The 22,320-nt window shown below is 36.6% G+C and overlaps 1 protein-coding gene across 4 annotated transcripts in view; it reads left to right on the forward strand.

Annotated features, from left to right (window-relative positions):
* Window positions 1-22,320, forward strand: part of capt (adenylyl cyclase-associated protein 1) — a 317,169-nt gene that overhangs the window by 232,397 nt on the left and 62,452 nt on the right. For all 4 annotated transcript variants that reach the window (XM_069815848.1, XM_069815858.1, XM_069815867.1 and 1 more), the window contains one exon: window positions 16,351-16,723. In XM_069815848.1, coding sequence (XP_069671949.1) covers window positions 16,351-16,723 — 373 coding nt within the window. The remainder of the gene's footprint in view (window positions 1-16,350; window positions 16,724-22,320) is intronic.

Below are 22,320 nucleotides of genomic sequence, written 5' to 3' on the forward strand. Positions count from 1 at the left end.
TTGTATTGTATATTTTTCAAAATTTAACTCTTCAATTTGGACTACATTTGATATTTTTGCATATTTACAAATTAATAGCAAAACTGAAGGTTTTTATTGTATATTTTTACAAAATTCGATTCTTCAATTTGGACTGCAGTTGACATTTTGGATATTTCCAAATTATTAGCAAAACTGAAGATTTTTGTTTTATATTTTTACAAAATTTGGCTCTTCAATGCAGTTGACATTTTTGCTAATTTACAAATTATTAGCAAAATCGAAGATTTTTATTATATATTTCTACAAAACTTGGCTCTTCAATTTAAACTACAGTTGACATTTTTGCATATTTCTGTCTACTGAAATGATAGAAATATGCAAAATTGTCAACTGCAATCTAAATTGAAAAGTCAAATTTTGTAAACAGAATTATCATAAAAATCGTCAATTTTGTTAATAATTTGTCCACGTCTGTATAAACCTAATTTTGTCTTCTGGCGAGTAACTCTTTCTTTTACTGTCACACATGTGTACATTGCTGTGTTTTCGCGTAAATAAAGTTGTTGATGTTTACGGTTTTCTACAAATTTACACAAATTAATTCATAAATTAGTGGGAGTGGCGCTGCCGTCGGGCATTGCGTCTTCTGTGTAGGCCCTACTGTTGTGACGTTGTGCAGTCGGTACCAGTAAGTGAAATTACATAGGTGAGAATCTTTTTCCTGCAAAAAATGCTGAAAAACCAGGTGCCGAACGAACGAAAGAGTAGTGTGAAAGAAAGCGCGCGAGCGAACCGCCGAAAATTGAGCCAGAAAGGAAAAAAAGTAGACTGGAATGAGTGCGAGAATGCAGAGCAAGGGAAAAGATATTTTATAACTTCATCTACAGTTCAGTTACAAAGTTTCAACGATTTAGTGAATGTTTCTACACTGTCAACAATCAACGATACAGTTGAATCGGTTATTCAATTTTTTAAATTTTATAGGAAGAACAAACTACTTAATATATCTCAGTATCAAATCCCGACACAAAATTAATTCTTTAATATCATATATTTAAAGTACTTCCAAGGAGATATGATATTATTTGGTTCTTTCTGTGACTGCTTTAAAAAGGTTTAATTGTAGCAGCGTTGCCAACCCTCAGGCTTGACTAGATCGCACAATTGCTTCCAAATTATCGTAGTTTTGATAAGAGGATCGTTACACATCATAAAAACAGGCCTATTTTGATTATTTTACCTAAACTCCCTCCACAGTGCTTTATTTAAACGATTTTTTTTATCCTTGCAAGAAAATAATTGTTAAAAATTAAATCAACGAATCATGAACAAGTGCAGTGCCTGTTTCAACTGGTGTCAGTAATTTAGAATCGCATCATAGTTCTCCATATAATGTATGTATGTATGTATATATATATATATATATATATATATATATATGTATTCACACTGCAAATGGGTATATACCCGGTGGCAGTGGTAACTAATTACACTCAATGACAATAATAAACACAACTAATAAAAAACAACAACAATAATAATAATAATAATAATAATAATAATAATAATGAGCATCCTAAATTAAATAAAGCACGATCACTTAAAATAACATTTAAAATAAATCTAATTTGTATCTTAACCCTAAGTTCGAACTAAGACCCACGAGTGTGATAGGTTCCAACACTTCCCAAACCCGAATTGTCTTATGCGGATGCAGCTAAGACAACGACAACCAAGACAAACACTACAGACGATCCACAGACAGAAAAAACAACTACGGAACAGCTGGTCGAGGGGGTTCTACGTTCTGCTATGCAGAAAATAGAATCCTACATTGACCGGCAACTAAACAGACTACAGGACGAAATAGTGACATTCACTATTTCTTTACTCACTACTGACACAAACCCTACGAAACGACACACGACACTTGCCACAGCCAACCAGGCAGCCAGACGGCTTCTACGGAAACGAGTAGCCCACCACTTTGTTGGTAACAGGTTACGAGTTTCCCTAGCGCCACTACAAAAACGTGACTAGGACAGAACTGACCAGAGCACTGGACTCTCCACCTCTCATTAACATCTGCGAGGCATGGTGCTCACTTCACTTCATTCATTTCATTCACAATTCAACTGATAGCGTATACATGTTCATAAAATCATTCACAGGGGAAATACACTACTGTTAGATGAGAGGGCAAACGGCTTATAGCTGGGTACCTCGATCTAAAGTTAGCGAATTGCTTGTCGAGGAACCAATGGAGGCATGGGATGCTTACCCTGCCTGCCATTTTAAACATCATTCATTCTTTCTTCGTCCCCATTCATTCGTTCGTTATTACAAGGGAGCTCTGTTTCACTCTTCGAATGTGCTCATTAGCGATGTCCTCCCGAGTTACACACAAAACTCAGTGGTTAACTTCTAACTTCATGCTTCTTTTCGTGAAAAGATGTAATCAAAGTGTTTTGTTAAAGCGTTTTGGTCTGAAATTCGTAGTTTGAAGACTTATTTTATTGACCCAGCAGTCATCTATAAACTTTATAGTATTAAATTCAGAAACATTGACTCTTGCAAAGATATCTTGCAATATCAATAAGATAATCTGCTGCTGCTGCTACTACTACTACTACTACTACTACTACTACTACTACTACTACTACTACTACTACTACTACTACTACTACTACTACTACTACTACTACTACCTACTAATCACGAATCACCACTTCTTGTAAAATCGATACAAATTTTCCCGATATAAAATGATTCTTCCCGGGTTCTCACCCAGGTGAGTTGGATAGTTGCTTCCAAGGTTTTATTTATAAACTTTATAGTATTAAATTCAGAAACATTGACTCTTGCAAAGAAATCTTACAATATCAATAAGATAAGCTGCTGCTGCTGCTACTACTACTACTACTGCTGCTGCTGCTGCTGCTGCTGCTGCTGCTGCTCATTAATCACCACTTCCTGTAAAATCGATACAAATTTTCCCGATATAAAATGATTCTTCCCGGGTTCTCACCCAGGTGAGTTGGATAGTTGCTTCCAAGCTTTCATTTATAAACTTTATAGTATTAAATTCAGAAACATTGACTATTACAAAGAAATCTTACAATATCAATAGAGATAAGCTGCTGCTACTACTACTACTACTACTACTACTACTACTACTACTACTACTGCTACTGCTACTCCTACTGCTGCTACTACTACTGCTACTGCTCACTAACCACCACTTCCTGTAAAATCGATGACAAATTTTCCCGATATAAAATAATTCTTCTCAGGTTCTCAGCCAGGTGAGTTGGATAGTTGCTTCCAAGCTTTCATTTATAAACTTTGTAGTATTAAATTCAGAAACATTGACTCTTGCAAAGAAATCTTACAATATCAATAAGATAAGCTGCTACTGCTACTACTACTGATACTGCTGCTGCTGCTCATTAATCACCACTTCCCGTAAAATCGATACAAATTTTCCCGATATAAAATGATTCTTCCCGGGTTCTCACCCAGGTGAGTTGGATAGTTGCTTCCAAGCTTTCATTTATAAACTTTATAGTATTAAATTCAGAAACATTGACTCTTGCAAAGAAATCTTACAATATCAATCAATAAGATAAGCTGCTGCTGCTGCTACTACTACTACTACTACTACCACTGCTGCTGCTGCTCATTAATCACCACTTCCTGTAAAATCGATACAAATTTTCCCGATATAAAATGATTCTTCCCGGGTTCTCACCCAGGTGAGTTGGATAGTTGCTTCCAAGCTTTCATTTATAAACTTTATAGTATTAAATTCAGAAACATTGACTCTTACAAAGAAATCTTGCAATATCAATAGAGATAAGCTGCTACTGCTACTACTACTACTGCTTCTCCTACTGCTACTACTACTGCTACTGCTCACTAACCATCACTTCCTGTAAAATCGATGACAAATTTTCCCGATATAAAATAATTCTTCTCAGGTTCTCAGCCAGGTGAGTTGGATAGTTGCTTCCAAGCTTTCGATGACTAGCAACATTAGTCGCGTCGCTGTTGTTTCCGGTGTGACTCCTCCTCTTTGCTTACGCCTTAGGAAGTGAAGGCTCTATAAAGTATAGGTAAGTAGTATCGTTCGTCATAGTTGTTCTTTCGTTGCCTAGCTACCAGACGAGGAATCTATTTGCCGCACCGTTAAACATTACCATGTGGTAGCTCCTATGATAATAAATCAAACGCACTTTAATTGAACAAATAATTGAGCGGCAAATAACGACCTCGCATGCTTTCTGCGAACGTCAACGAAAGGACCAAAATGGCGGGCAATTATATTATTTATCGAGCCTTAGGAAGTGCATAACGTCATCAGCAGCAAATCACAAGACGCACACGTTTAAATGTAGCCGACCTGCAACGTGATTGGCTACCGGAAATAAGAGCGAGGGGGGCTATAGCTCCTGATTGGCCCGCAGCGGGAAGCACTACTGAGAGCTTATACACCGGCTAGACATGGTCCCACGGCACTTCAATCTCTGAAGAAGTTGGCAGACCTATCATCGAAACTATCCAACTCAGCTGGCTGAGAACCCAAGAAGAATTATTCCATAACCAACACCAGGAAAACCTCAAGCGCTAAAAATTTTCCCGAGAAAGGTAAATTTCCTTCGGCTTTCTAACACCTCAGTACCATGTGTATTACTTCTCCAGTTTTCATCGTTTACCTCTGGTAGGCTACATCGTAAATGCGAGTTTATAAGCTTCATGGGGGGGGAAAAAAAATGCAGTAAGTATGGGACTATGCGAGAGCTGTGTATCTAAGTTAATAGCTGTGTCCCCAGAGTATCTTGGTAACGAAACGAAGTTACCCAGTCTCGGTTTCTTGAGAATTAACGACTGGCAGGGGACATAAGAAAGCTCTTTGGTGTGAAGTATGGGTTTGTTCCTCACAGACCCACAGTCAAGATCCTTTCACATACACTTAGTGACAGAGAAGCACATAAATCTATTATGTCTCAAAATGTATTACTTTCTCTTATATTTTTAATTAAGCCAGCGCGCTGAGCTTGTAAGCTAGGGCACCCGGGTTCAGATCCTGTTAATCGGCCTTGAACTTATAAGTCATGTTGGGCAAGTCCGTGGTCCAGGCATTGCAGAGTTTTCTCTAGGTCCTGGGGCCTATTCCACAAAGATATGGTGTTGTACATTACAAAGTTGAAAGTTATTGTGAAGTATGGAGTTGTATCTTTCTGTTCCACGAAAGAATTAAAGTGTGTTGTACATTACCAATGAATCTCTACAATTGACGTCATATCAATGAACATATTACAACATTAAACAGCTGTTTATCTTCGTATTTCATTCATCGAATTAGGTTATGTTTGTCTCCTCAATCGTAATGGCGTTTTTAAGGTAGGTTTAACAGCAAAGATTCGTGAAAAGAACTGGCTACCAACTAGTAGGTTCAGGATTCAATCCTGGATAGTGGCGAGATTTTTCCCGTTAGCAAATCAAAAAGGGGAAGAAATGTGAAAGATCTTCAGCAACCCATAAACATTTATTTATTGTAGCGTATTTAATTGATCTGAAATGCACAGGGAAATCTTTCTTTATTTTTTTATATAATAAAGGACTCGTAGATACTCTATGGTCCACACCTGTGGAGTAGCGGTTAGCGCGTCTGGCCGCGAAACCAGGTGGCCCGGGTTCTATTCCCGGTGGGGGCAAGCTACCTGGTTGAGGGTTTTTCCGGGATTTTCCCTCAACCCAGTATGAGCAAATGCTGGATATTTTCAGCGCTGGATCCCGGACTCATTTCACTGTCATTATCACCATCTCATTCAGACGCTAAATAATCTAATATATTGATGAAGTGTCGTAAAATAACTTACTAAAATACAAATAAAAATATATTCTACGACATGGAAGGTGTGCAATAATAATTCCTGTGCATTTCATAGTTCAGTAATATCATTTATCCACCTGATGATGTAATGTGGACTTTACATTACTAATAAAAATGTTGTAAACACATTCATTACGCAACTACTTGGTAATCATACTTCTGTTTCGCAATTACTTAGGTAATGATACTGCTATTAACTAAAGCCTTGTTTTTTTTTTTTTTCTGAATCGACGCATGCGAGCGAGGCCCGCCTCGCACAAATCCGGACTACACGAGAGATAGTGAGTGGTTTCTATAACTGCGACGTGTGAAGTCTGCGTATACTTTATTTTATTTCATGGAGTGCAGTTTCATAGAAAGGACTTTGCCGACAGACCTTCTACTGCCCCCTGCTAATTAGTTGTCATAAATAAATGTCTTCCTTACTGTGACGGAAATCTTGTCTTCTCCTGTCAGTAACCAATCACAACCCTTGTTCAGAAGAATTGACAGGTGCCCGTCAAATCCACGTGGAGGCAGAGTTGCCGCATCTTTTCCGAATTTCAAGAATCCCGTCAGTTTCACTGCATAATTTCGAAGGTCACCAGGATTGTGGCAACTGTGCAAAGTTGGGACGAGGGGACAGGATGGAATTGTTAGAGTTGTTTTTGTAGGAAGTCATAAATCTGTAAGTGGGTGTTCAAAGGAGCCACCGAACTGCACTCCTTGAAATAAAATAAGGTATACCTCGCAGTTATAGAAACCACTCACAGTCTTTCGTGTAGTCCGGATTTGTCGCAACTCGCATGCGTCGATTCAGAAAAACCAAGGCTTAACTGGTTACGTAATGTGAACGACACATTAAATTAATAGTCATATCCTAACGCGGAATTTCGATGGTATTAAACATTCAGTTGCAGAATTTGCATCATTTTCAATATCTGAATCCTCGTTCGAACTCATTTTAACAGTGTTTGTTTATTTGTCCTAGTACTGCTGTTAAATACTAATAAAACATAAACGAATCGCCTCTCGCAGGAAGAAACTAATAATAATAATAATAATAATAATAATAATAATAATAATAATACAATCGCCTCTCCACAAAAGACATGTTCAAAATTATTAAAAATGATAGTTACTTTTATTTTAAAAAATAATTTGTGCGCGATCGTGCGTATTTGCTTGGTTTCCGCACAAAACCAATACGCGGTAAGTGTGAAATACCACATTCAGTATTCCCAACGTAACACACATAACAATATCCCTATTCTTACCGCTTAAGCGTCATATTGATTTTACTGCTTTAGGCTTTTAACATATTATTTTTAGAGACGTTCAATATAGTAATAATTATTAAATTGGAAACTTACCACTTCAATTTCACCTAAATAGCACTGTTAATTATTGTTTTTAAATATTTGCAAAAATTAAGTAAACTCTACAACACCACAAAAGTTAATGCATTTGTAATGCAAGTAACATTAAGGAAGCCGTGAAAAATCAACAAGATTCCAAGCTCATCATAGACTGGGGGAAAAAAAGACAGACGTATATCACGGCCTGCTGGAGTATAGTAAACACAGAAAACATTTTATAGGAACAATGTTGAAGATAGATATATTTGTTTTCCAAAGTTGCCGTCATTGAACAGAAACCAAGATGGAGATTTCATTGCAACTAAGTAGAAATTCCTCTTTCAGGTATGTAATAAAACGATCTTCGCACAAAATAATGTACGATACACGAGCGGTATGTTTGTTTTCATGTTCTCGGAAATTAAAAAAGCTCAACTACGTTTCGCTTTTTCAATCTTTTCCTCGAACATGAAAACGTCAACATACCGCTCTTGTAACGCATATTACTATTTTTATCAAGGTGGATAAAATGTTGTACGATATACTTATCGTAACTTCATATTACAATACTCGACTGGTTATCAAGCATATTCATATCATAAATAATTGTTACTTTACTTGACCTAAATAAATTACACATGTAATATCAATACAAAGCAAGCTAACCACTGACATAAGGAAACAGACAAGTGTGTGAAGTAAATCGTTTACTCTCCTTGTGAGTTTGTCATTCCATGATTATGGTTATAATGTTGAGGAAGGGGAACAGGAACACCATGGTAAAATAAAATTATACCTAATGGATTTTGAGCAACTATTTTAGAATAACCCTGTAGTTATAAACTTATAATATCGTTCTATTTTGGTTTCTTATTTCAACTACCAAATACAGCCGGATATAATCTCCAGGAAGACAATTTCTCTTCGTCCAAGATAATGCAAGAGTTTAATTCAGACTAGGTACCGTGGATTAAATATTAAGTGCTCAAGTTTTTTTGTTGCTGTGTAAACGCGTTCTGTTTCGTCAAGTTAACTTTATGCTAAGTTGAAGATGTTCCGTAATCTAGAGCGTGCAAGAGAGAGAGAGAGAGAGAGAGAGAGAGAGAGAGAGAGAGAGAGAGAGAGAGAGAGAGAGAGAGAGAGAGGGAGAGAGGAACTGATTGTGAATAAAATATGAAGTTTCGAGTAACCCAACCTATCGAAATTGTGAAGTTGTTGAGAAGTTCTTAACTTGCAACCCATTGCTTTGTAAAGTATGACCCTGTCTACTTCTCCCTCATTTGAAGTATAAATTGAAAGCAATATCCGTCTGGCTTATTTGAAGACTTGTGAGTCTCATCGTATTCATAGACATTTTTAGCACGGACTTCCGGTGGATGATCAGCGAACAAACGTTTTTCGTATTGATAAACCAGTGTTAGCGATATGATATTATATGATATTATATGATATGATATGATATGATATGATATGATATGATATGATATGATATATTTTATTTTATTGGGTTATTTTACGACGCTGTACCAACATCTCGGGTTATTTAGCGTCTCAATGAAATGAAGGTGATAATGCCGGTGAAATGAGTCCGGGGTCTAGCACCGAAAGTTACCCAGCATTTGCTCATATTGGGTTGAGGGAAAACCCCGGAAAAAACCTCAACCAGGTAACCTGCCCCAACCGGGATTCGAACCCGGGCCACCTTGGATATGATATATGATATGATATGATATGATATGATATGATATGATATGATATGATATGATATGATATGATATGATATGATATGATATGAATCCTGTACAAGTAACCAGTCGATAGCCGGGGATAGTTTAGCACGCTCGTAGCGCGGGCTAGCGAAATATCTATGAATAGCACCTTTAATGTCTTTACAAGTCCGTTGCTGTCCGGTTGTCATAGTCCTTTTGTTTAAGAAGAATGATGAAATAGCAGATTAATTAATTAGTGACAGGGAATTGGAAGCAATCTTTATGATTACTTGTAACGCGGATAAATAAATAAATAGAATTTTCTGTAAAATTGAAGTGAGACACCAAGTTCCAGAGAACGTCTTATCCAGTTTTGTACGAAATTGTGTTACGAACAGTAGGCCTAGTTATTGAATCTTTGTCATTCAGTCTGCTCTCAGGCCTTTCGACCTGATCCGTCCACTCAAAGAAACTGATCCATCCATCTCTTCATAGGTCTTCCTCTCTCTGTTCTCCCTTTAGGCTTATACTGAAAGATCTTTTTGGGAATGCGGGAATCTGGCATCCGTGACACATGATCATAATAATTTTCTTGATATTCTTTTAATCTATAGGCATATCAAAAGTCCGGTAACACTTTCAATATTTTATTACACAAAAACTACTAATGATAGCACTTTCAAACACACGTCAGTTTAAAGTCAAACTCTCAAAGTTCTGTTTACAGTACACCTTACAGAGAGAACCACGAGTGACTCGGCAGATGTCCAAACGATAATCAAACTATTCCCATACCCTTTTTAACATATTCTCTGTGACCGTGGCGGCAGCTTCTCGAATTCTGGTTTTTAGTTCCTCTAAATCACGTGGCAGAGGCGGTACAAATACACGGTCCTTTAGGTACCCCCATAGAAAAAAGTCACATCGGGTGACCTTGGTGGCCATGTCATGAAACATCTGTCCCTTACTCCAGCACGTTCTATCCAACGATCAGACATCTCCGTATTCAGGTAAGCACGAACTGCATTGTGGAAATGTGGCGGAGCCCCATCTTGCTGAAAGATGAAATCGTCATCGAGATCTTGTCTAAGTTGAGACACCAACCATTGTTCCAACATGTCCAGATATGAATGTCCAGTCACGGTAGCCTCAATGAAGAAGAAAGGTCCGTACAGTTTTCGTTGTGACAACGCGCAGAAAACATTCACCTTTGGTGAATCTCGCTCATGTTCAATGATTCTGTGAGGTTTCTGTGTACCCCAGACATGACAGTTGTGCTTGTTAATTTTCCCACTCGTATGTAATGTCGCTTCGTCGCTGAAAAATTAAGCGGCTGAATAACTTTGAGAGTTTGACTTTAAACTGACGTGTGTTTGAAAGTGCTATCATTAGTAATTTTTTGTGTAATAAAATATTGAAAGTGTTACCGGACTTTTGATATGCCCTGTATTATTTAAATTAAATATGTTCAATTCTTCTCTTATTGCCTCATTATATTGCTTATCTGACCTTCTATATCCAGCAACCGCCCTCAAGAATCTCATTTCTGATGCTTCTATTATAAGTTTTTGACTTTTTGTAAGAGCTCAGCATTCCGAGCCATAAAGAAGAGTTGAAACCGCTAAGATTTTATCAAATTGTAAAATCGTTTCTTTTCGTGTTTTGTTTAAAAGGGTCCTTCTAATTGTCCCGCATATTTCATTAAAACTCTCTAATTTCTTTTGTAGGTCTAGTTCTCTTATGGTGCCGATTTCACACCCTAAATATTTGAAATTTGTAACTTGTTCTGTTATACTATTATTGATTAAAATTGTACATCGTAATTGAGTTTTACCCTGGAAAGCTAAAACCTGACATAATTAGGAACATCCAGACGTTTGAGATGGGCAGGGCATGTAGCACGTATGGGCTAATCCAGAAATGTGTATAGAGTGTTAGTTGGAAGACCTTTGGGGAGGCCAAGACGTATATGGGAGGATAATATTAAAATGGATTTTAGGGAGGTGGGATATGACGGTAGAGACTGGATTAATCTTGCTCAAGTTAGGGACCGATGGCGGGCTTATGTGAAGGCGGCAGTGAACCTCCGGATTCTCTAAAAAAACCATTTGTAAATAAATAGTTTCTGAATCTACTCCGTTTTCTCTATAATTTTGTCGACATATTGGATAGTGTGCACATCGTTATTAGTAGGGAGCGGATTCCTATGTGATTAAATATTCTTTTTGCGTGTGATAAAACACAATTAACAAAGTTAAAAATTCCGAACATGAAGTTTCAAATTTAAAACCCGAATTTATTTCATATAAAAACACATTTTCACAAAAAAATTATGTAAATACATATTTTCAGGAAATCTATTATTAACACATAAAACACATTGGAGTTTTTTTTACTTAAATAATTTTTTACAATAAATTTTAAATATTTTAAAACTAAACCAATTATATCACTCAGAAGTACGTGATCTTTTTTTAAGAATTCTTGGTTGCTTCGTGTTTCTAAGCGCTGTGTGGTGTATCCGTGATCCATTTTCGTAATAGTATCGCCACAAGTTCTGAGAACTGCTAGGCAGCATATCAGTGTTATTATTAGAGAATAAATTAACATGGACACATAATTAGGAACGTTTATTGTTGCTGAAGATGATTTCATTCCACGCTTTGTTTGTGAAACACAACGGATAAGAGCTCGGGTATGAACATTATTTAATTTAAACAAATCTCTCGCCTCTCGCACGGCAATATATATTATCTTGTTGTGATTCCCTGTTATCGGGCTTCGTCAATCGATATCCTTCAAGATATACTGAAAGATGGTTGTTTAAAAACGATTTGGCTTTCCTATTAGCAAATCTAAGCTTTTTGTGTGACTCCATAAAAAAAACTCGATACATCCAAAAACCTGTTGTCTGAAACAGGGAGGTGCGTGCCGTGGAAATTAAACTGTACTCGCTACCAGGTTCAGAAGCACAATTACTAAGGGACAAATTCCAGAATGTGTTTGGGGAAAACAGTAGATATAAAAAATGTATAAAGTTGCTCAAGTATTGGAGGATGTACCTGTAGGTGAAATTGACGGTGTATGTGTTTGTGACATTCCTCTCTTTAAATATGCACGTCTGACGTCCTGTGATGTGGAAAGATCGTTTTCACAGTATAAGTCGTTGCTAAGAGATAATCGGCATGCATTTGTGATGGAGAATTTGGAGATCATCTTTGTTGTTCACTGTAATGCTCGGCCAACTACTAGCACTCAAGTGTGGTTGTTGAGTACGTAGTAACATTTTTTTCCAAGCTAAGTAGCCTAAGGTATTTTTGTCATATTAAAAAAAAATTCTTTATTTTTAGCAAATATTTTCGTACTTTTTAGCACATAAAAAATAAATATATTTAAATTTTTAGCACATAAAAATCCGCTCCCTAGTTATTAGAGAACCTTCGAGCATGCTTCATGTTTGACCTGTTGTAACTGTGAACGGTTGCAAATAAGCAAAAATGAAAAGTCCTACTCTAAACTGAGCTATAATCCATCTCCTCGCCGGTTGATCTTTCCTTTTGAATCACCCTGTATAACTTGTGAAATATTAAGTGCGTGTATCTACTGTATATAAACTGTATCGATTTAATCAAATCTCTTACTTACTTCTAGAATTATAAAGAAAGTATTTTGTGTGTAATTCAGAAAATGAAAATTCATCTCAGGTCTATTTGGGTAGATACGTAGTGAATGAATTAACTTATATCTTTCGAATGATAGCTAAAGAAATAGACAGCAAACAGTTACGTCATTTGTAACATGATAATGGTACCGAATTGTGAAAACGCAATACGTATGAGAAAAGTATTACTTCCCAAACTTCACTTTTTTGTGATTCAAGCAATTTTGAAGTGGCTGGATTTTTATAATCACAATCTTTTCATATCCCTTTCAGCTTTTATTCCGTTACAATTTCTCATTTAAAATTAAATAGTATAGCAGTTAATGTAGCTTTAGTAAATAAACCTTTCATTTCAGACCATTACCTCCATTAAATCGAGAGTGTGAAGTCAGATTTAAGTTTTATAGTCAAATGAAAGTTGCAAGTTAGACCGTCTGTTGTTCATTTTATCTCGCACAGTTTTATGCCCACGTAAAAGAGAGAGAAACAAAAGCTTGGTTCGGAAAAGGGAACACATTTTTATGAGAACTTAGTAATTCAGCATTTCCAACAACACAGTTTATACCCTTTTAACGTATAAAACACTGTCACACATAAGATGAAGACAAATTGATCTGCAATTTGCGTGTTTATTGCCTGAGTTGTCTTAGCGCTAATAAAAAAGTAATGCGTTGTTTTAGATTGCGTAGCGTGAAATGAGGAAAAAATACTTCTATTAAAGTCAGCGGGAAAGAAATAATAGCTGTAATGTCTCGAATGATACACCGCATGTTCTAGAAAATTCACTTGATTAAAATGTCAAACTATTTTATCTCTTGTATCACTTTATTGATACGATATTCCATAAGAATTTTATCTGTTATCAATCCGCCCCCTTGAAAATAGGAAATAATGCCGACTTCTCACAGATCCGAAGATATTGGTATTGAAAGGGTTAGTAATAAACTGTAATGCAGAATGCTTCTATGCTGTCCACACCTGTGGAGTAACGGTCAGCGCGTCTGGCCGCGAAACCAGGTGGCCCGGGTTCGAATCCCGGGCGGGGCAAGTTACCTGGTTGAGGTTTTTCCGGGGTTTTCCCTCAACCCAATACGAGCAAATGCTGGGTAACTTTCGGTGCTGGACCCCGGACTCATTTCACCGGCGTTATCACCTTCATTTCATTCAGACGCTAAATAACCTAGGTGTTGATACAGCGTCGTAAAATAACCCAATAAAATAAAAAAAAATCCTTCTATGCAGAATAATTTACTGAATCTCTGCAATTTACGATTTCACTAATAGTGGTGGTTTTTCTCTGAAGACGTAATCTTCATTGCGTTATATTCGAATCCGCGGTATATCTGTGCGCGCTTTATCGCTCGTCTACTGCATTTTAAATTGTAAGCTACCTTGGTCTGTATCAGATAGCATTTGTTTTACTTCAGAAACGTTATTTATCTGTGAGCGTGTTAAAATGACTACCAAGTCATTTATGTCGTTTAAATGTCGGTTTGTTGCAAAGAAATAGTACATTATGCAACGAGCCTATAATGGTAGTAATTAAGACGCGAGTATGTTTATCAAACGAGCGCAAGCGAGTTTCATAATTTTCATACGAGCGTCGTAATTACTACCATTATAGTCAAGTTTCATACGACTTTTTATGCTCGACCATATTGATTTTTTCCGGCAATTGGTGAAATGAATTTGCGGGAATGTGCTTTGTGAAAGACTGGAAGATGACGGTGAATTGATGTTAATTTGTGTGTTGTTTTTCTTCGACTGAGTTTAATATTGTCTAATCTCGCGCTAGTTGTCTTTCGATTGCATATCCGAGAATAATCGATACTTGCGCTTTCATATTGCTACAATGGTATTTTCTGATTCGTGAAACACCTGAACTTTAATGAATAGGTGTACTTTAATGAGGTCCATTAAAGGGCTGCTACCAGGTGTATAATTACTACATTTCGGCATGGTCGAGCATAAAAAAAGTTAAGTGGAAGTAATCATAGCAAACGAAAAACTTTGTCTGAGCATCCTTACACAACTACATGCTTTACATCGCAGGGCACGGCCGGTCGGCCGCTCTTTTCTGGGAAGTATGATAATAATAACAACTCTGTATTACAAATTTGGCTGTATTGAAATGAAAGAACTTAATTCAATGCACTGTACATTTCCTGTTATAACTAAATTAACCAGTAATAAAATATAAAATGCCTGAACAAATTATAAATACGCAACACAATTGCAACCAAGGGAGTTATGTTGCATCAAAGATGACAGATCATACGTAGACTGATAGACTGTTTTTCTACGGCGACTGTGCAATGTATGACTAACAGTCAGTTCATGAAGACACCATCGATAACGTGAGCTGAAACGAGTAGTACATTACAATACGGATTGAATAATTTAAATATAACTGCGTTCACGTATACAACTTTCGAAACTTCTGAAGTACTACAACATTGTCATCAAAATAGAAGTACTTTTATGCGAAAATAAACCTTTTAAAATAAAATTTTACGAGCATCTCTTCTTCGATTTCCGCCTCACATTACCTTTAATACGTCTCGCAAAATGTTATTTAAAGAAGCCAATCTAAGCAAAGGGCGCTTATCATGAACGGATAGCTTGGTCTTTAATCTTATTTTTGTTAGGTTCATGAAAACTTACCAGTATGGATGTGCTGGTGAAAATCGTAATATACTAATTTTCACTGCAAATGTATGTATGATTCCTCGGACACAGTTCTTAATTTAAGAAATTATAAAAGCCCAAGAAGTTCTTGTCATTATACGTACATTTCAGCAGTGCAGTGTGTGAAAAATCAGTTAATATTAGCTGCAACTCTGGAAGCAAGTTTCCTGGATTTGCGGAATGGGGGCGACAGAAGAGCTCTAATTTATGTTGAATCATTTCCATTCTTAATATTGCAATATTTTCCACATATTAAGGACAGTATACTCCTCCTTGTTTTGTACATCGCTTCAACCCGTCCGGGCTTGAATATGCACCGCTGATTAGTACGACCTTTCGCTATCTCTCTTCCCCCTCACCGCAAACTGATGTTGCACAGACAGAATTGTAATATGAGATCTATACTGATCAGAAAATTGGCGTCTGGTGTGCCATTAGTGTTAGAATATTAATATGACCCATATTTTAGAATGAATTCACATACACTTCAGAAACTGGAAGATACATTGAGTTAGAAATTGCAAGAACTTAAATGGACGGACTGGGGAGAGTCAACGAGAACATTCATTCATTCATTCATTCATTTAGTGTTCTGCCCAAGGGCAGGTATTTCATTGCAAACCCAGCTTTCTCCAATCTTTCCTATTTTCTCCCTTCCTCTTCGTTTCCTCATATGATCCATATATCTTAATGTAGTCTATCATCTGATATCTTCTTCTACCCCGAACTTTTCTCCCGTTCACCATTCCTTCCAGTGCATCCTTCAGTAGGCAGTTTCTTCTCAGTCAGTGACCCAACCAATTCCTTTTCCTCTTCTTGATCAGTTTCAGCATCATTATTTCTTCACCCAATCTTTCCAACACAGTTTCATTTCTTATTCTGTCTGTCCACGTTCCTTTCTTCTCCATATCCACCGATGACGACTTTGTACTTCTCCTTCATAGTCCGCTTCCAAATAAGAACAATTTGTGGCTCTTATTGAAACTTACGTGTTTGGATTTATCTTGGAAAAAAAAAAAAACATTGAAAATTGTGTAAGTGATGTCACTAAGTGTTTTGGTGTGTTTTTGTGTGCAGGTAGTGAAGTAGACTCAGAGCCACGCACTCCCGCACTCGAGCTAGAGAATCTTCTGAATCGCTTGGAAAGGGTAACAACACGTCTGGAGCAAACTGTTGGAGTCGCAAGTGAATCGGGAATCTTCAGACAGACTGCAACTCCAGCCCAAGTTCCAGATTCTTCACCACCGCCGCCACCCCCACCTCCACCCCCACTTCCACCACCTCAGCCGCCACCAGAACTCTTAGCAAAGGGAGAGGAGGCCACCGACGGGATGAGTGTGGCAGGATTCAACGACATCATACAAGGCCCTGTGGCCCAGTACCTGCAACTGTCGGGCAAGATTGGAGGCGATGTGGCCGCGCACTCCAAACTCGTCGAGAAGGCCTTCCAGTAAGTTGGACATGACACATTTATAGTAGAACTAACATTTCTTTCGACTTCTGACAGCTCGCTAGCAGAAAATAGGAAAGATTGGAAAATGCTCGGGTTGCAGTGAAAGATTTGCCATTTGGCAGAATACGTAGGCCTATTTCATTTCATTTATTGTATTCCATAGATCTTACATTAGCAATGAAGCTTTAAGATGTGGAACAAGTAAAAATTTTACAACATTGCAATTAACTTACAATTTTTTACAATTTCAATTTTTTACAATTCTTTGGCAAGATGTAATGAGATGAGGTGAGGCCGAGGATTTGCCAACAGATTACCTGGCATTTGCCTTATGGTTGGGGAAAACCTCGGAAAAAAAACCATCCAGACCAAACGGGAATGAAGTGAAGTGGGGCCGAGGACTCTCCATAAGACTACTCGGCATCAATCTCACGGCTGGGGAAAACCTCGGAAGAAACGAACCAATCAGACCAAACGGGGTATCCAAACCAAACCCGAGCGCAGCTCCTTATCAGCAGGCCAGCGAGTCTGCCGATTGAGCTACGTTGGTGGCTCTACTAAAACATAGCCAATCACATTATTAAATTTACAAACCTAAACAATTATACTTCAGTTGAGCTATAAAATATAATACATAGGAAGTACAGTAAGTTAATTCAATTTAAAAGCATAAACAATTCAATCAGTTGAGATAAACAAAAATTGTATGTATGTATGTATGTATGTATGTATGTATGTATGTAATCTATTTATTTATTTACTTATTTGATACGTCGTCTATATTAACATTGTATCAGATTCACTTTAACAATTCTTAAATACCCATTCCCGTATGATCGATTTTTTTACTGTCCAAAATATTCCTTGACTTTCATGATCTACCTAAACAGGATGTTTGCCGATTGCAGGGAACTTGCTCCGCCTGTTATATCTAACATAAGTAGGTAAACATTGGCTTTCTCCTATATCGATGGAGCAGTGTATTTTCTTTTGTCCCGTAATGATTTATCTTATTTTGTCTCTTAATGATTTATCTTAAAATTTATTATTATTTGTAATATTGTTTCCTTAACTACTATAGTATATGTATTACCTTCCACATTATTGTACATTCTTGTTTACGAGTAGCCCAAGTTTTCAAGCTACATTATGTTACATTATTCCATTATCTGTGCATTTCGAACTGGCACGTACAAACGTAAAAAAGTACAAACCACGCACGAATCACTGAACTGAAAACTATGCACTGAAGCACTGGTAATTCCGTTTTTCCCAGCTGACTTTAGTTGAGGAGAATGGTCTAAGTTTGGGGTAAGCACACGTAGCAAATGCACAGATAATAGCATTTATAGCATGTATCATGATTGATTGATTGATTGATTGATTGATTGATTGATTGATTGATTGATTGATTGATATAGTTCACAAGTACAAAACTTAATAATATAACAAAAGATCTATAAACAAATGTAGTTCTACATACTAAATATACAATTTCCTAGACTCATTATTTTATCGCAAATCTCAATAATTTATTGGTTCAAACTTGCACTTACGTCTGGTTTTAGTGCATGTTTAAACCAATCATGATAATCATTAAGACATTAAACCTTATTTATCTGCTCCTTTTCACCATTTAATTGTAATTATTTAGGTCTTACTTTACATAATAACTTATTATTCCAAAAAAATGTGATCAGATGTCGACATAATGTAAGTCATGAACCTGAATTAGCTGACTCGATACATTCTATATGTAGGTTAATCTTTATTTCTTACAATATTTCCTTGTCAGCAGAAACGTTTGCGTAACTTCAATGAAGACTATCACATACCAGCTTAAACACAAACTTGCCAAGTTGCTTACATAATCAACCTCAATTTAGTTTTATAATTGTGTCTCATGTACTCATTATCAATTCATTACTATTATAATGCCTACTAAATTTATTATAAATGCATTATTATTGAAATTAAAACATATTAGTAAAGCAATTTATAAAGTCAAAATTATCTTCTGAACCTTTACTAAATACGAGTAATATTGTTATCGGAATACATTAATAACCACCTTAATTCTCTATTTTCAATTTTTATTATTTTAAAACTTTGACGTAATTCTATCTTATTTTCAAAACCTGTCTGCTTATCTAATTGAATTAATAATAAGTGTTTCTGATTTTAGGAAAATTTAGTCTTTGCTGATGCCTATCTCTTAGTAGGTAGTTTCGTTCAGTATCTATAGTTTTGATTGAATCTACTTTATTTCTGATAAGAGTTTCTATTTGTCAATTTACCTCTTAATAACTGTTCGTCACCTTCTTCTACTCCATCGGTCGGTAACGCACAGTTCCTCCATACTGTAGCACTTCCTCTCGCGCACCCCGGACTACCAACGGCATGTGGCATTCTTATAAATTGATCTTCACTTGCGCTGACTTTGCCGGTTGATCCACAATCGCTTCTCCTTGTTGAGTTTTCACTTGCGCGCCTCAGCCTACCCTCACTGGTCGTTCTCTCAGTCTGTGCCTCAGCTCCCCAAACAGCATCTTCACTGGTTCCTGCATCTTTTTCCATACTAGGTTGTCCTTCTTCACTCTTCTTTCTTCATTTATAGCATGTATCATACAGCTAATCTCAATGGATATTATATACCGTATTGTAAAAATGACATCTCATTTTTTATTTATGGTGAAGTGGAAGAGAAGACATAGGCTTTAACTTCACTCATAAATAATTCTATCTAGTCGTAATATGTTGGAACTACAGGCGTGCTTAAAGCAACTTACAGCAGTAAAATTTTTGGAAATAACATTTTTTTTCCTCCATTACTATATCTTCTACAATAATGAAAAATTGGTATGTGTAAAACACTGTCTTTATGCTATATGAAAAAAAAAAAAATATTTTTACGATTAAAAAAATTATTCATGTATATTTTTTCAAAATTCAAAATGGTGGCAGTTGACTGTGCAGTGATAAAGCGTTTCCCTCACAACTCAAAAACTATACAACATTCTGTGATGAACTTTTTTGTGTGTATATCGTGTCATATCTACAATATAATGCAAAGTCACTTCTCTACCTTTGATAGATTGTCTGATAAATTCGTTTTAAAAATGGTCAAATGTCAGTATTTTCTTCTAACACAAAATTAAAAAAAAAAATTATTTATTAAGGAATGTAGTTGAAAGAGCATGATATTGTAAACATGTGTTTCACCAGTAAAATAAAAGAGAGAACATGAAAAAGTTAACAGGTTTATGAGTCATGAGGGAAATGCTTCATCACTGCACAGTGAACTGCCACCATTTTGAATTATGAAAAAAAAGTTTGTTTTTTTAATCGTAAAAATATTTTTTATATAGCAGAAGGACAGTGTTGTACACATACTGTACTCCAACCAGGAGAAAGTCTCAGGGGAATGAGACGCAGCGGGGCGATGCTATGAATGAATGTTGATGTCATAAGGCCACACACGTGGGTACATCCATCTCCATTCGCTAACTCTCAAAGCACAAACGATAACACAGATACACACATATTTATACTAATCTTACTTACTTACAAATGGCTTTCAAGGAACCCGAAGGTTCATTGCCGCCCTCACATAAGCCCGCCAGCGGTCCCTATCCTGTGCAAGATTAATCCAGTCTCTATCATCATACCCTACCTCCCTCAAATCCATTTTAATATTATCCTCCCATCTACGTCTCGGCCTCCCTAAAGGTCTTTTTCCCTCTGGTCTCCCAACTACCACTCTATATGCATTTCTGGATTCGCCCATACGTGCTACATGCCCTGCCCATCTCAAACGTCTCGATTTTATGTTCCTAATTATGTCAGGTGAAGAATACAATGCGTGCAGTTCTGTGTTGTGTAATTTTCTCCATTCTCCTGTAACTTCATCCCGCTTAGCCCCAAATATTTTCCTTAGCACCTTATTCTCAAACACCCTGAACCTATGTTCCTCTCTCAGAGTGAGAGTCCAAGTTTCACAACCATACAGAAGAACCGGTAATATAACTGTTTTATAAATTCTAACTTTCAGATTTTTGGACAGCAGACTGGATGATAAGAGCTTCTCAACCGAATAATAACACGCATTTCCCATATTTATTCTGCGTTTAATTTCCTCCCGAGTGTCATTTATATTTGTTACTGTTGCTCCAAGATATTTGAATTTTTCCACCTCTTCGAAGGATAAATCTCCAATTTTTATATTTCCATTTCGTACAATATTCTCGTCACGAGACATAATCATATACTTTGTCTTTACGGGATTTACTTCCAAACCGATCGCTCTACTTGCTTCAAGTAAAATTTCCGTGTTTTCCCTAATCGTTTGTGTATTTTCTCCTAACATATTCACGTCATCCGCATAGACAAGAAGCTGATGTAACCCGTTCAATTCCAAACCCTGCCTGTTATCCTGAACTTTCCTAATGGCATATTCTAGAGCGAAGTTAAAAAGTAAAGGTGATAGTGCATCTCCCTGCTTTAGCCCGCAGTGAATTGGAAAAGCATCAGATAGAAACTGACCTATACGGACTCTGCTGTATGTTTCACTGAGACACATTTTAATTAATCGAACTAGTTTCTTGGGAATACCAAATTCAATAAGAATATCATATAATACTTCCCTCTTAACCGAGTCATAAGCCTTTTTGAAATCTATGAATAACTGATGTACTGTACCCTTATACTCCCATTTTTTCTCCATTATCTGTCGAATACAAAAAATATGTTCAATAGTCGATCTATTACGCCGAAAACCGCACTGATGATCCCCAATAATTTCATCTACGTACGGAGTTAATCTTCTCAAAAGAATATTGGACAAAATTTTGTACGACGTCAACAAAAGTGATATTCCTCGAAAGTTACCACAGTTGGTTTTGTCCCCCTTTTTAAAAATAGGTACAATTATGGACTCCTTCCATTGTTCTGGTACAATTTCCTTTTCCCAAATAGCAAGTACAAGTTTATAAATTTCGCTATATAATGCACTCCCACCCTCTTGTATTAATTCTGCTGGAATTTGATCGATACCTGGAGACTTGTACTTTTTCAGATTTTCTATCGCAATTTCGACTTCTGAAAGCGTGGGTTCGGGTATAAATGGCTCAGCAGTTTGTATTTCAATTTCGTCCCGATCATTTCTATTTGGCCTATGTACATTTAGTAGTTGCGCAAAATAGTTTTTCCATCTGTTTAGGATTGATGGAGAGTCTGCAAGCAAGTCACCATTCTCATCCTTGATCACGTTTACCCTTGGCTGATATCCGTTCTTAAATTCCTTTATACCCTTACATAAATCTCGAATGTTTTTATTCTTACTATTTGTTTCTACCTCATTCAGTTTTTCCTTCAAGTAACCTCTCTTTTTATTCCTAAGTGTACGACTTGCTTCCCGTCTTTCATTGAAATAATTATCTCTCTTCTCCTCAACTGCATCCTGTAAGAATTTCAATTTTGCCTGTTTCCTTCTTTCTACTGTTTCCTACTTTCTACTTCCATTTATACTAATCTAGTTACAAAATTAGATCGCGGTTAATTTCGAGGTCTTTTAATCCCTCCATACAGAAAATAAC

Source organism: Periplaneta americana, chromosome 2, assembly GCF_040183065.1.
Source record: "Periplaneta americana isolate PAMFEO1 chromosome 2, P.americana_PAMFEO1_priV1, whole genome shotgun sequence".
Taxonomy (NCBI): Eukaryota; Metazoa; Arthropoda; class Insecta; order Blattodea; family Blattidae; genus Periplaneta; species Periplaneta americana.